Genomic DNA, 16,573 nt, shown 5'->3' with positions numbered 1-16,573 from the left:
GAAATATATAGGAATATATATCAGTCTCTTTCTCAATATCTTTTTTTTTCTCTCTCTCTAGAAAGAGAACAATTTTTTGATCATATAATAAGGTTGCTAGGTAGCATGTGACATGTATAAACTAAACAAATAGAAAGAGAGAGCCACTTATCGTCTGGGTGTGTAAGTTCTTGAATGAATCAATGAAGTTGAAAGAATTTATTGCCTATCAAAATCAATTGCCATGTGGCAATTGCGTGGTCATAAAATGCTTTAAATAAATAAATAAAATCAGTGGAGAAATCCAAGAAATGTTTTTATGGGAGAGTTCTGAAAATGACCGGAGAGGCGTAGTCCAGCTTATAATAAAGGAAAACATGTCTGACTTACTGAAACAACAATTAAGTGCCAAAACATCGCCAAATCCCTGATTTTAACTATTTAACAAAGATGTTAAATAACAATGTTCATGTTAACTGTGTAAATAAGTAAACATAGCCCTTCATTCCTGAGAATGAAAGCAGACTTTTGTTTGTAGAGGCATTTTTATCGGTGTTTTAATAACGGTTTGTTCCCCTTTTTTGCCATTTGCCTTAAGTATTTCTTTCAAGGAATTTCCAGAAGTACACAGAGTCCTTGTTTGTTTACCCATGAGAGACACTAACTCAAGAAGCCCTGTGTTTCATTGTGATAAGAGCAATTGTAGAATGGAATTGTGCTATTTCAGGAGTTGCTAAAGTTGAACAGTATAATTCACTGTATTGGAATACACTTTCACATTAAACCTGCCTTACAAGTAAAATTATAGACTCACAATAAACACCCCCCCCTTAATGTGTAAGTATTATGATTACCACTTATGCAAGTGATAATAACTCTTGTGGGCAGTGCTAATGCAAGTGAAAACTTGCTCTACTTCTATGTTCCCCAATTCTCCATTTGTATCTTTTCCTTTTTTTCTAGATGGGGGGAAAAGGAACCCCTTTGATTTTTCTGCATTCAGTTAGATAATTTAAGGAGCAATAGCTAACTAAACAATGCGGCTTACAATGCGTTAATTGCTTAACGCATTGTAAGCCGCCCTGAGTCTCCGGAGAAGGGCGGCATATAAATCAAATTAAAAAAAAAAAAATAAAAAAAAAATAAAGCTCTTAACTGTCTGTACAAGCCTATCTGAGAATGGGATATAAGCAATAAATCATCTGCATAGTGGTAATGACATCTAGCTTATATAAGGTTTATTAAAGCTGTGCACAAATGACCTCTTGAAATTATTTCCCTGGCAAGTTATTTCCCTGGCAAAACATCTTACCAAATTTCTCTAGGAATAGCAGTAAATCTTCTATATTCCTCAGGGATATGCTGGCAGTAAAACCTTTTTGATGGCTTTACCCAATGATAACAACTGCCTTGGCAACTAGATCTCATTTCTAATGTTTAGTAATAGACTTTGAATCATTCTGTGGCCTCTCATATGAAAAAGATGATAAGAAGAGATGAGAAAAATAGGAATGGGGTGACTGCAGTGAGATTCTTGCATTCAATATGTTCTCAGGTTTTATGGACTTCACTTGAAATCTTTCTCTTCCCCTAAACTGTTCTCTTCTTTTGACCATTCTGATAGTCTTCAAGCGACAACAAATGTTTTGAGGTTGGTCTCCTGGCAACCTTTAGCAAAGGACTAATTTACCAAAGGACCAATGTAGTGAGAAGCTACCTTAGGCAGCAAGGTTAAGAACCACTAATAGCAGGTCACTTTCTTTCCTTGGGAAGTCCTACTCCAGCACACATTGGGGGAGACTCTGCAGAAGGGAACAGCTATTTCCTGCTTCCAGTTTTCTTTGCAGAATTATGGTGTTGAAGAACTCCCGATAAGGAGCTTTCCTGCCTAAAGATTTCCTCAGCTTGCTCCTTAGGCTAAACAAGACCTCACTCCCTGCTGATGGTGTCATCATCAAAGGGGATGAGAGCTCCTTGAGTGGAATCAACATGTTCACCTACATAACTAGTGTCTTGAGATTCTAATACAGCAGGAACTGCTTTTTTTGTTACTTGATTTTTGTTTGGCATTATTAAATGTATTGGGGAAATGGTGGGAAAAACAGTTGAATGAACAAACATGCATCATTATATTTACTGCAGCCAAGGGCCAGGAATATTAAATGCTAGAGGTCAAAGATTAAAATAGCAAGTCAAAGTGGGAATATGATGGGACGCTGAAACTTGGCTACTTCTTCATTGTCAGTCCCTAGCCTGCTGTATTACAGAATATCCTGGTAGAAAAACTGGAAGAAGCTGGTTCTTTCTTTCCCTATGATAGTTACTAGATTAGCAACTTAATTTAGGATTAAATGCTTGACAATAGAAATATTTGAATATTTAAATGTTTGAGTTTTAACATAATGAAAACAAAGATAATGACATAGACATGCAATGTTTAAAATCAATAAAGAAGAAATTGAATTAGTTCGAGAATTTATTTTCCTTGGATCAAAAATTGTTCACGATGGTACTTCTGCTCCTGAAGTCAAATGCAGGATAACCTTAGGCCACAGTGCAATGGTTAACATGTATAAGGTCTGGAAAAGCAGAGATATTGAAATAAATATAAAAAGCAGGTTAGTTAGAGAATAGTCTTCCCTACAATGATGTTTGGGTATGAGAATTGGACACTAAGGATGGCTGATCGAAGAAGAATTGACACCTTTGAACTGTGGTGCTGGCGTAAATTATTATGCATGCCACGGACTGCCAGAGCAACCAACAGAGAGATGCTGAATCATATAAAACCAGACACATCATTAGAAGCCAAAATCACAAGACTATGTCTAATTTACTTTGGCCATGTCATGCATGCAACTTCATTGGAGAAATCAGTGATGCTGGGAATGGTTAGGGGAACAAGAAGGGGCAAGCAAAGTACATGCTGACCTGATAACATCAAAACTGATACAAAGATGAACATCCAACAACTGAAAGAAGCTGTGCTTGACAAGGAGCTAAGAGTCAGACTTGGCCAAATGGTTAAAACAACAACTATAGAAATATTACCAGCAACTGATGTGGCATAAAAAGCAGAAATTAAAATTGGAGGTCTAACTTATCTTTCATCTAGCTTCCTTGTGTATACTGCAACTTTAACCTAGAGAGGTGGAAGACTATACCGGATTGCCACCCATCAGCCGGCCAAGTTTGAATGCTGCTGCATTTGGGTGACCAGGGAAATATAGGAATGCTATTTAGTGTACTATTCTTCTTTGCCATTGTATTAAGTCTTAGACTTTTTGCAGGAGTTCAGAGTCCATGCTGAGGCTATCCAGTCCAGAATCACTCAAGATTTCATGCCATTCCACAAAGCTCTGAGTTATTTCTTATGCTGTTTAACATATACACGAAACCACTGAGGAAGTCATTTGGAGTTTGGTTTTGGATACAGTCGGAATGCTGATGATACCCAGCTTTTTAGTACACTTGAATGTTGCCTACTTGAAAATGAGCTGGGAGAGGGAGAACAAGCTGAAACTCAATACAGATAAAATAGAGGTGCTATGAGTTAGGAAAAAAATGAATTTTGGGACTTTTGAAATTTGCTCAGGCTTGGGTTGCATTTTCCCAAAATACTATTGCTATTGTGCCAAAAGTGACTACCTGAGCTGGCTAAAGTTACCATCAGTTAGTTGCACCTTATTTTCACTATCTTTACCTAAGCAAAAAATCTGCAACCACTAAGTGATAATAACTGCCTGCACAGTTTAAAGTTGTTGACCTTTAAAGCCCCAAACGGCTTAGACTCTGGTAATCTCCAGGGTTACCTCACCTGCTATGAGCCTGTCCACTATCAGTCAACAGAAAAGATCTTTCTGAAGATTTGGCTCTTAGAAGTTAGACTATTAGGTATGTGAGAAAGAAACTTCAGTTTTGTTACTATTGCAAACTCACTTGGATGTTGGAATACACAGAGAAGTGGCTTATAAATTCAATAATAAAAAATATACCTGGTAATCTGGAATGACTGACCTAGTGCTAATGGACTAGTCCTGATTAAGAAGCTGGACAGAGAGGCAGTTGGCTTAGACCAGGGGTGTCAAATTTGCGGCCTGCATGCTGGATGTGTCACGCACTGGCCACGCCCACCCCGGTTTAGCGAAGGGGGAAAAGTCACGATATGTTACATGACTACATGACAATTTGAGTTTGACACCTCTGGCTTAGGCAATGCATTTTAGCAGATATGTTGCTCTGTTTTGAAGTGAATAATAGGAAGCAGGTGCTAAATGAATGGCAAGCTAGTTTTCTCCATAAATTATCCTCTACCATTAAGTAAAGATAAAGGGTGAATTTTAGAAATAATGCAATGCAGATGCTGTAAGTCCAAGCATAGTTATCAATGGCCAGCAGTGTGGAGGGAAAAAAAATCAGGACACAATGTTTTTTGAAGCAGAACTCAAGACAGTCTTCCACCTTTCACCAAAGAAGTGCTGGGTTCCTCATAGGTTCAGTCTTTTGGAAGGAAATGTCCCAACCTGAACTTAATAGAGACAGTTGGTACAACTTCCCAGTAATAAATCTCCTTATACGTGACTTCCAAACACTGCTATTTCAAGGAGCAGACTAGGGAGATGACCTTTTAAGTACGTTTATTTATAGAATGTTCCGGGTTCAAAACTACATGCATTTGTTTAATCTGAAGGTTTTACTATTGATGTCTGCGATGCATTACAAGCCTTTGGTTGGTAGAGAAGTCTATTGATGAATGTAATTACATTAAATATACCCCATCCCTATTTTTATATTTCATAGATCAGACAGCAGAAATGATTGAAAATTCCTGGCAGATAAATTCAGATCTTTCAGTGTGTAATCTACTTTAAGGACGTGTCATCAGAAAGACAGTAATTTTTAAAAGAATTGTTTCTCAAAGATAAAACTGAGTGAGCAAATCAGCATTGGATATCTATATTCCAACTTTTTGTTTAGGCTCCTCATCCTCCCTGTCTAGACTCAATAGTTAGCAGACAAAGAGCAGCAACAATCTTCTGCAACCTTGATTGCTTGCAAAATTCATAGGAATATTTCAAACTAGTGAGGGCAGGAAACTTCTGTAATCTCTATCGTTATTGTTTCCAGTGTGAAATAGTGTACTTAGCTCAAGCTGTCATGTAAATCTTAGCCAAAAAGCAAGGTTCTAACATATGTACTTGTTATTAGCAATGAAAACAAGCTAATGACATTGGAGGTGTGGGGGAGCAGCCAGAAAGATACGAAACATTTCTGGGGACTGCATGAAAGGCTAAAATTTGCTGACTGGGGAAATCCACACATCTTAAAGTTGCCAACATTGAGAAGCATTGCCTTGGACCTTTGTAGGGCATTTTGTTGGGGAGATTTAATATATTATTTATCTTCTCTTACTACTTATTTTTCACCCATTTTTTTCTTGAAAGGGAACCCTCAGAGATTCCCATGTTCTTTTGATCTCCTTTTTCATTTTATCCTCACTATAGTAAGAATAGTGCCTCATTTAGATTATCTAGTGAGCTCCTTGGCTCAGAAGGCATTTCTGAATATCTAATATTCAACATCTGGCATGCTATCATTATATTACTCTATTACATTGACTATATTCTCTCTCTTGTATGCATACACTATCATATTTACAGCACACTGTACTTGTGGATATTCTCAAGCGATAGCTTTGCAATAATAATGCTAGGTCATCTAAATTTTACTTTATAGCATGCCTAGATAGCAGTGATCTGGCAATGATTTCAAATAAGCTTGTTTCTGTATTAGAAATTATTTCTTTATTTGAATACCCAAGTTATGAGATCTATAAAAACACATCAGAGCATAGATGTATCTGAATATTGCAGAACTGTAAGCCAAAATCAGACCATATTACATTTTAGCAAATGTGTAAACTCAAGTCACTAAAAGAGATGGTAGTATTCTATAAATTAATCTACCCATTTTGTAATAATCTACTCTTCTTTTCTGTTATTCTGTTATACTCTGCACAAAGTTACTGAACGAACTGCTTCATTTATAGAATTTCTGAAATACATATTTTGAGCAGTATCTTCATATTGATCTTTAATAGAAGTAAAGTCTTATTTAATGATCAGAGTAAAATGGGTGGTTGTAGATTTTTGCTACATTTCCACATTATTCTTTGAATACCTAAACACTTTGATGAGTAAGGAAGTGTGTGAATTCTAATTTAAGTGTTGCCTTCAGTGGGATTTTTTCCAAGGTAAATCTGTGCAAGCCTGTATATGATTATTGGACTTGCTTAATTTGGTTAATATACTTGTTTAGTAAATGAACCCATTTTATAAAGCACATATTCATAGACACACACAATACCACAACCTCAATTGCAACTAATCAATCTTAGTATGTTGTACAAAAGGACCAGCTAGATCTTTCAATGATATAATTAATCACATCATACAAATCCAGGGAAAGAATTGCTTTCATCAATATTCATGCACAAATGGAACAATTATTGAAAATAGAAAGGGGGCCTCCTGTAGCCCATCCTGACCATCTGACTCAGCTCAAGAGACTAAGGAGCCCAACTAGAAAATATTTATGGGGAACATTTTCTGTGATTCAGGAGAAAAGAGGGAAAGAAATCCTACTACCTCCCTGCATGATTATTTGATTCCTGCATTGAGTGGGGATTGGATTTGATTGAATTAAATAATTCTTTTGAACCTCTTGATTTTATATTGAATATGGCCTATCTTTCTATTAAATCCCTAGGCCTAAAATGCTCATCTAGGCATTGCCATTATGACTTTTCACAGTGTTCTTGAACTCTCAAAAGAAGACACTGAATCAATATTTGGTTCAATGCCTATTAAGTGTTTGATTAATGGACACTTTTTTATCTTTTCCTTTCATCCATCTGCTTTTCTTCCAAATTTGGATTGTTGAGTGAATACTTTCGCATAAGAACAGCTGAGAGGAACAGCTGAGAAGAATAAATGTTATAAAAGAGACAGACTGCACACTGCTGTTGAAATTTAGTCTCAAACAAAATCTAAAGCAGAGTTGTGATTATTCCTCAGGTAAAAAGATGCAGGAAGATTAAAAATGCAATTTATAGCATAATTTCTACAAGGATAGAAATGGGTGGGGGTTTTTTTTGCCTATTTCTACAATATGACTAAGATTTTCTGTCAAGCAGAATATGAATTTTTGGATACATACATACATACATACATACATACATACATACATACTTTTTAAGAGATAGAACCAGGACATTGGTTTACTGCCAAAAAATGAAAAGGTAAAGATGCCAAGCTGACTCCTTGTCAAGCTGACTCCTAGTGTTTACATGAACACAACTATCCAGTTTGGCAGTAATGCAAGGTATTTGGCAGTGCCTTCCTCCATGATATTTTTTCAATGTTCCTGCCTAACGGTCTAAAAGAGTGACATAAAAACAAAATAAATGTCAATGGATACAGATGGTCTGAATCGAAACACTGAAATCTGGGGAACTTTTGTTAATCAACTCATGAGCCCTGCCCTTTCCTCAGGATATTCTAACCACTCTTTTGGTTTTTTTCACAGTCCTCACAAAAGTCAATGCTGTTTTAAAGGAGAGCTTGTCCATATTAGCTGCCTGATGGGCTTGTTTTGGACTGTGCTTAACTATGGAGGGTCCCCAACGATGCATTCCCTTACCTGATCTTATGTGTGTTTATTATTTCTAACCGCTTTTGTAGAATGTTTTAATTGGTGATTTTATTCTTTGCTACTTTTGTGTCAAATGGGCAGCCATATAAATTTGACAATTAAATAAATAAATAAATATTTGACTCTAAACTGTATCAGTTATGAAGAATGGAGAGTGGGATAAGATAAAGGCAATATTATGAGGACACAATAGAAACAAAAGTTGCTGGGAAATGTTTGTGCCATGGTTACGAAGAAGTGAAATACACTGAAAGTGTATTTGAGCTGCCCAGTATCACATTTCTCCAATAATGCTATTCATTACATAGAAAGATATATATGATAGATAATATCTAGCTTGCCCTTTGCCTTGATATATTACTTTTATAAAAATGGATTTTCATTTTGAGGGGTGAGTCCAACCTGCACACTAGCCAGACACAAATTTACTAGTAGATGATCTCACTACTCAGTCACCTTCAGTTCTCTCTCAGGCTATTTACTTTTTTGCTATTACTTGCATGGAAATACAATATTTTTTTTTAAATTACATCTTTATTTAGAGAAGAAATCTTCATGTCTAAATTTTGTACATTCTTGCTTTTGGTACATGGTTGCATTGATCTTTGCCCATAAAAAGAAACTGCAAATTCACTTACAAAGTCTCTTCTTTGTAAAGATCCCAATAATCCTGAAAAACTTTACTGATGTAATGCAGCTCTTCTGAAGTTACAGCTATGTCATGAGGTTTGTTAAGATTGTCACATTAGACCCACTTTCTTGGGACTAAGCTCCACTGAACTCTGAGACATTTAAAGGCTTCAACTCTATCATGCAAGATTTAATGCTATGAACTCATTTTGTATCTTCACAGATATGGGCACATTTTTGTACTCTGCATCTTTAGCAGGCAGATGGAGAAACTGTTTTATTTTTGAGATGGGAAAAATACCATTGTTTTTAATGTAGTAACAACACAGCATTGGTGCTCCAGGAGAGGGTGGGAGCAATTTGTAAATTGCTTCAGGTCTGTGGAAATTGAATGAAAACTTTAAGAAACTCTTCCGCTGGAGAAACTGTCTCATTTATTCTCATTAGCTGTTCTTCACAAGGACCATTTGCTCCACTGACTTTCTTAAGAGTCACCCTGCCTCTTTACAAAACTCTGGAAAGTACTGTGTGATCCTAACACAAACCACCAAGTTTATGCCAAGAAACCCATACCTTCTTCCTGAAGAAGTGACCATTGCCAGATTTCTAGCTTCTTAGCAAGCAGATGTGCTCTGTTCAGTTTCAACTGCGCTAACATTCAAGCTTTAGAGAGGAAGTACTGGGTGTTTTAATATAAATTATTTTGGAAGCATTCACCGCTATCAAAAGAAACTTTGTTTTAAACTTCTGTCTGAGGTGGCTTATCTTTGCTCTGCAGCTGCAAAATACCATGGGAATGAACTTCAAGGGCTGCAGTGCTCTGGAAGAATCATCAATCCCCAAAAGCTTTCACCCCACACAAACACATTGAAAATGTTCACCGGACCTATCAAATGAGAAGCTGACCCAGAAAGACAAGAACAAAAGCTGCTGTTGACTTGGCTGTTTTTTGTCTGCTTCTCTTTTTTTACTCACAGTTCAGTGGAATTCCTGGGGATGTCCCGTGGTACATAGGTCACCTCACTCTCCTGACAGATGAATGCCATTCTGTCCGAGCACTGACAGAGGGGATGCTGGCACCCAAAGCAAGCCCCCAAGAGGAGCCACAGGCTGAGGAAAAACAGAGCCATGCTTGCTTCTACGTTGCCCATGCCTCCCTGAGCAACTGGGAAATAAGCTCCTCCTGCCTCCCACCATCACTCTCTTCCCTGAGGATCCGCCTTCAAGATTTGTGGTGAGTCATGTGATGCTCAAGGAAGAACATCTCTGTGCATCAGGGTTTTCAGTCTATCAGGGTTTCAGGAAAGGTGGAGTTACGATGTGTCTGCCTCTGCTTCATGTGCTCATCATGTACTTTTTGCACTCTAGATCTGGGTATTTGGCATCAGTGAGAGAACTTAACACACTGCAATATTCAGAGTAGTTTTGTTTGCTGACATTCATTTGTACTTACTCCCTATAATCCAGTATAGACTGACTTTCTTTATGGCAGGACTAGGAAACAATTTTTAAGCCAAGTGAATTGCCACAAGTACACTCTCCAAGGTGGGTAGGGTCTTACGAAAAATTAAATTTGATTAAATTTAAATCCACATGCAGTACATTTGATTATTCCCCATGGAGTTAAATATAGAATCCTGCTGTCACATTACCAATTAAAATTCAGTAGGAACCTTTGATGATGCTCATAGTTTGGAGCATCCTAGTCCTCATGGGGGCCGCACGTTGCCCTAGGATCCCAGGATGAACTCCTCTGCTTTATGGGAGCACCGTATTTCCTGACCAGGTTATTGTGAGCTGTCAGATTTCTGTCCTGTAAAGGAATATGGAAGCAGCTCTGTTTTTTTCATGTTTTTAAAATCTACAAAAGAAAATGAATGTCAGGAGAGAAAATAAAAAGGAGCCTAAAAAAAAAATTATGGACATGATAACACAGACGATGGACTCAGAAGCACGGTGAAAGAGAAAGAAAAGAAAAGCCATTGAGGAAGGAAAATAACAAAGAACAACTACTTTTCATGTACTGTAAATTTATTAAGCTTCCTTACACATATTTAGTCCTATCGAACCAGGAATCATCTCTTTATCTTTATCTTTATTTGATTTGTATACCGCCCTACTCCCGAAGGACTCAGGGCAGTGAACAGCCAAACAGTAAAATACATAAATACAAAATTTAAAAACAGGATAAAATCGAATTAAACAATTTGGCCCAGACAAATTAAAACACCCCAATCATTTAAAAAACAGATTAAAATTTGCATATTAAAAAGAAAAGAGGGAAAAGATTAGGCCAGGCCTGCCTGGTGGAATAAAAAGGTCTTTAAACGTGGCAGAAGGTGTGCAGATCCGGGATCCTCCGTATCTCTGGGGGGAGCTCATTCCAGATAGTAGGTGCCCTCACAGAGAAGGCTCTTCCCCTAGGGGCCGCCAGTCCCCCATGAGAGTTGTAATCCAATTCATCTGGAAGGTTGAGGAAGGCTGATTTATTTCAATATTTTATGATTTGTAGAAGCCCCTCCTCCAAATCTCATGCAGAAATTTTTCTTGTCACCATTAAAAAAAAAAACTTTTTATCAGGAGATATATATTTTTTAAAGCCAAGGAACAGCTTGCTTTCAGAAATTGAGGGTCCTGCATTACTGGAGGTTTTTAAGAGATTGGACAGCCATTTGTGCAGAATGGTATAGCTTGGTATAGCTGGTGGGCTTGGGCAGGACGTTGGACTAAAAGACCTCCAAGGTCCCTTCCAACTCTGTTATTCTGTAAGTATCTAAGCCAGAGGGCCTTGTTTCTTCAGACCTCTCATAAACATGCTAAAATAGGGAACTTTGGAGCTGTTGTGACTGAATGTTTTTTTCTGAACCAAACAAGGAAATTAAATAAACATTCACTGGAGTAGAAAACTAATATGTTAAGGAGAGGGCTAGGTTGAAACTCATCACCTTGGAATCTATTTTTTAAAAAAGGTATGATAAGTTTACACTGAAATATGTGAAGCATCTCGTTATCACCTGCCCTTATATTTAATTCATTCAGTCCAAACTCATACTGGTTTATCATCTCATACTTCATTTGTGGGAAGTCCCTTGTTGAGGATCAGAAGCTTTCAGGTCATACTTACTGAAAAATGCTCCATAAATATTCTTTGACACAATGTGGTTTGCCATTCATTTCAAAGTTTGCCAAGTTTTTTGATAATGTGTATAAACAAACAATTTGTAGGCACATAATAAACTCCTTCTTTCTCTCTGACCTGAAAGTGGTCTAGTTCCTCTTAGACAAAGAAAGTACACTCTTGGCAAAAGTACTTTCATGTTGCTTAAGTGCTAAGAAGGATTGTTTAGTTAAGATTTAATCCATAGTGGTATTCAAAGAAACTTGAGGCTGAAGAAAGAGAGAGTGGAGTTACGATGCAACTGTGACTAACAGATATTAAATCAGGAAATATTTTTTCAGGGTTAAAATGCAATCATGGGTCATAGGTTTGAAGGTCATCTTGGACCATTGGGATTTTCATTGTTTATTCAAACAGGGAGCAATTTAGATTCTGCAATGTTTCTAGTTAAATCACTTGGAAGTTGAATGATAGATAGGCTATAGGCATATATTAGAAGCTGGGGTAATGGAACAGGGAAGATGGACTCTTTTTAAATCATAAACAGGTTTTTGAGCCATTGATTTATAATTAAGACTCACTTTGAAGAGTGAGATGGGTGGGACATAATTTAAACAAACAAACAAACAATAATAATTGCAAAGTTTAAATTAAAAGCTGTGAAAAGTTTATGAGATCAAATTGTGTGTGTTTGTGGGGTTGGGCGTCAGATGAAAGTTGCATTTAAAATATATGCTTATTTATTTTATTTATTTCATTCAGTTTAGGTGCCACCTGCGTCCAGACTGAATTAATAGGTCACAATATAAGAAGCAATAAAAATGCAATACAGGACAAAGTGGGGCTCCATCCAGCCTAACTCAAGACCTGGATGGCACATTTGTTTCCTCTATCACTGCCTAATTGTTAAAAAGTTTGACATGCTCACAATAACATGGGACTCCTTCAAGATTAGAGATTTAACACCGTTGGTATTTAACACCAGATAAGTTATCTAAGATGTGTAAAGGTATGTCAAATGTATGTTGGAAGTGTAAAAACAAAGAAGGGACCTTTTACCATCTATGGTGGACATGTGATAAAGCAAAAAATTTTGGACTATGATCCATATTTTAATACAGAAAATCTTGAAAATGGAGATAAAGATGAAACCAGAACTTTTCCTCTTGGGTCTAATGGAAAAAGAATTGGAGAAAAAGTTTGGAACTTCGTTACTATATATGTTGACAGCAGCAAGATTATTGTATACACAAAAATGGAAGGACACTTCGATTCCTACTATAGAAGAATGGTTGCAGAAGCTGATGGAGTTGGCTGAAATGGCAAAATAGACTACTCTGCTCAAAGAAAAGAACATAAGTACTTTTGTTTCCACATGGAAAGCACTTCTGATGGTGGAAAAGAATGAAACTTTGATTCTGGGTATTACAGATTAGACTGATAGACTTTTGTAGAAATAACTGGTTCATACTATTATGGTAAAACAAAAAGTTGTGATTGTTGTTAATGCCTTATTCTATTGTAACAGAGTCGGAAGTCAATGCTTCTTTTTCTTTCCCTACCCTTCCTCACTTTTCTTTGTCCTTTCCCCTTCCCTCTCCCTGTCTTCTTATTTATATTTTGTATTTTATAATACTTTATAACCTAATAAAAATGTATTTTAAAAAAAGGTTAGAGATTTTCTTCCTCAGAACTTCCTGAGATACTATATGATCATTCGTATAGCTTCTTATTCTCAAAGAATCCAGTGTTAGTATAAGCAACCAACCCAGTCGTGGTATTCAGCTGGTTCTACCCAGCTTGGGCGAACCAGTAGCGGTGGTTGCGGGAGGTTCCGCCCACCCGCCTGGACATCATGTCCCGTTTTTGATGATCAGCACTTGCGCAGAAAGCCCTGCGCATGTGTGGAGGCACGCATACTTACATTTGCGAACCGGTAGCGAAGGTAAGTGAATACCAACTCTGAACCTAACCCCCGCCCTAACATACCCCAGTTATCTCATGTATTCTAAACGTATTGTTATTCTATTTGATAATACTACGTATTTTGTTTCTTGGAAAGAATGAATCTTTGTAATCTTTAGTAAGGGTCACTTGCTGTCCTATGACCATAGAATGCCTGTTTCTGACATGGATCAAGAACAAGGAAGATTATTGCTCTCATGTCTAGTTCTTTGAGATGTCTAGCTGTTTATTGAGGAATCCATGATGGTTTAGTAGTTAGGCTTTTGGTTTGATCTAATAGGGCTTTTCTGAATGTGATATGATCAAAACATGCCATTTCTACCTGCTTATGGGGAAGAAAAAAAAATCAGGCTAATCACTCACCTTAGCTGCGGAAACAAATTCAACCCACCTCCCTCTTCACTATGACTTGTAAAATTCTTTGCCATAACTGATCTTTCTCCAGGTTGTATCATATTTTGAACTTTAAATATATACTGTTTATTAAAGACAGGAAAAATCTGAGCTTGAAGGAGACCCAAGCAGGTTTCCCTCAATTATATCTTCCTTTGAAGATTAGTAAAAGAAATGGCAAATTAAAATTTGTTACATTCTCCTCAAAACTATGTAAATTAGGAATCCCAGTTGCTGGTTGCTTAAAAAGAACAATGAAAGTGTTGCAGCATTATTGAAGACTATTTCTATTGACAGAAGGCAGTGAAAGAAGCATAATTACTTGGCAAGTATGGGAAGATGTTAGCGAGGGCAATTGAAGTAGCAAGCTTCATTGTTGGTTGAAATTGAAAATAAAACAACAACAACAAAACATAGAGGCACAATCAGCTGCTACCCATTGTGAGAAAATATTTGGCTTATGGAAGCTAAATGGAGAAATGGAAATATCAGTTGATAGTCATTAAGATGTAGGCTATGTTATTTGGAGTTTTTTTTTTTGTTTTGAGAATTTATAAGATTGGCATTGCATTTTTTTTCTAAACATCTGTGAGAGAAAATGTCAGATGAGAAAGATAAATCTTGAATTAAATGTGATAAGAATATATTCAACCTCCTGTGCATGCTTCTGAATTTCCCAAGTTATCCAGGTGCCCACTGAATAATGGAAAATGCTGGACTGGATTGGTCCATAGACTAATCCAGTAAGAAAGACAGCATTGACTACAAACTAACTAACCTTATACTAACCTCATATAACTAAAAACCTAATGTTTTTAGCCAATAGAGTGATGTCCTAGAAAACTAAGATAGTATCATCTCTTGGACAGATTGAGAGCCAACGTATCTTTGTGTAGGCATTTTTTAAATTTAGTAATGGAGCTTCAAGCTTGTGCCACCAATCATCTGATAATTAGTTTGATAGGAAAATTCAAACAAGAACAGCAACTGAGGGACTTAGACCACTTGAGATGGCCTTGAAGAAGGAATGCAAGAGTCATTATGCAAACATGAGTTTAGCCTGATGTTTGATGTGTAGTGGACAGTAGGAATAACCTTGAAGAACAGGAGGAAGAACTGCTACCAAAACAACAGACAGACAAAATAAATCTGCTTCCTACCCATAAATATAATTTGAAAAGTGTCTCTGACATGACCCTTCCTAGATATCATGAAGATAAGAAGGTGGAGAGGGGTAAGTACATTCAGACTTGCAAGAGTCTGTATGATAAAAATAGGTTTAACTTTCATAATACTGTTTCCTATCTGATATATCTTAAAATGCTGACATCTAAAAGGACAAGGGGTGCATAACAAAGAAATTCAAGAGCGCCCTACTTTGAATCACTTTGGTAGAAAAGAGAAGATGAGATGTTCTGTTATTGTTATTATACCCTACAATGTCTGTTCCTGGGAGGCTGTCCAGATGTATTGGGATTGCAATCTGTAGCATTCTGATCTGTGTCTGCTCTTATTCTGATAACTTCAACATACCTTCCTTAAACAAATACCCTATGGAATGGATATGTGAATATCCTAACTGGACCCAGCCAGAGGATTGTTCCTGTCATTGCTTTTAACATGGGCAACCATTAATAGAATTTAACATTGCAGCAGAAGAACAATGCTTCTTCAATGCAACCTCAGGCCATCTGGATTCTTTTGCTCCTCAGTGCCTTGCTCTGGGGTACTTGCAGAACATTGTGAGGGGACATGATTAGAAGGAAGAAAGCAATAAAGCCAGTCCCTTCTACTGCATCATGCAAAAGCAGTAGGTTTGAAGAAACACATATTTTCTTCTGATATCTTGCTGTATGTTTGTACTCCCTACATTTACATGCTATGCACTCTGTAATGTCTAAAAATAACATACATCTCCTTTGTACTTGACCTTGCATGGTTTCAGACAAACCAGATCTGCATATGAAAAAGAACTGCTCCAAATGAACCAAGACATAAAATATTCAGAGAATCCTTCTGGGAAATGCGGCCAATCTGGATGGTTCATTAAAACAGAAAACATAAAGGGGAAATGGGAAAGAAATATAACATCTACAGAAGTCTCCAAACAGAATACAAAGTTCCAGCACTGTTTTGAGGAGAGTAAGATATGAGAGAGAGGGGGGGAGGGAGGGAGGGAGGGAGGGAGGGAGATGATAGATAGATAGATAGATAGATAGATAGATAGATAGATAGATAGATAGATAGGTACAGCAGGAAGAACATGATCTATGATCCATTTTTTTACACTCGTGGAGCTTTGGCATGCTCTCAAGATTGGGGGGAGTTGAGGCATTGTTATCTCCTCTTTCAGTTTGATCATCCAAACAGTAGTCTAAACCAGGGGTCACTAACCTTTCAGACCTCAGGGATCACTAAGTTCGTAATTTTAAATCCCACAGACCACTAATATGATCTGCCTAATGATGGTAGGCATGGCTAGGTGGTCATGTGACTGGTGGGTGTGACCACCCACGTCAAGGGGTGCATCGCCATCCTCTACTCACCACTCCCATCCCAGCTACTCCTGGCCTGCCTGCCTAGGCTCCTTAGGGCCCCAACAGGAAGCAGTTGTTGGAGCTAAGCAGCCACCACAAGAAAGAGTTGGAAAAACAGCTCAATTCAAATTGGATCTGACTGAGAAGGAGGCTCAGCAGAAGCACCTCACTGAGGACTATGAGCATAAGCTTTCCAAGCAGAGGGAAGACCTGCAGAAGTGCAAGGCCAGGTACTGGC

At 37.4% G+C, this 16,573-nt stretch overlaps 1 protein-coding gene across 1 annotated transcript in view; it reads right to left on the bottom strand.

Annotated features, from left to right (window-relative positions):
- Positions 1-9,473, bottom strand: part of FSHR (follicle stimulating hormone receptor) — a 94,849-nt gene extending 85,376 nt beyond the window's left edge. Inside the window, exon 1 of the mRNA XM_070947698.1 lies at positions 9,298-9,473. Within this exon, the coding sequence (XP_070803799.1) occupies positions 9,298-9,473 (176 nt within the window). The remainder of the gene's footprint in view (positions 1-9,297) is intronic.
- Between the last annotated feature and the right edge of the window lie 7,100 nt (positions 9,474-16,573).

The sequence above is a fragment of the Pituophis catenifer genome, unplaced genomic scaffold, assembly GCF_029215685.1.
Source record: "Pituophis catenifer annectens isolate HBS135680 unplaced genomic scaffold, rPitCat1.0.hap2 SCAF_1, whole genome shotgun sequence".
Taxonomy (NCBI): Eukaryota; Metazoa; Chordata; class Lepidosauria; order Squamata; family Colubridae; genus Pituophis; species Pituophis catenifer.
The sequence above is the reverse complement of the archived record's forward strand: the minus strand, read 5'-3'. Positions and strand labels throughout refer to the sequence as shown.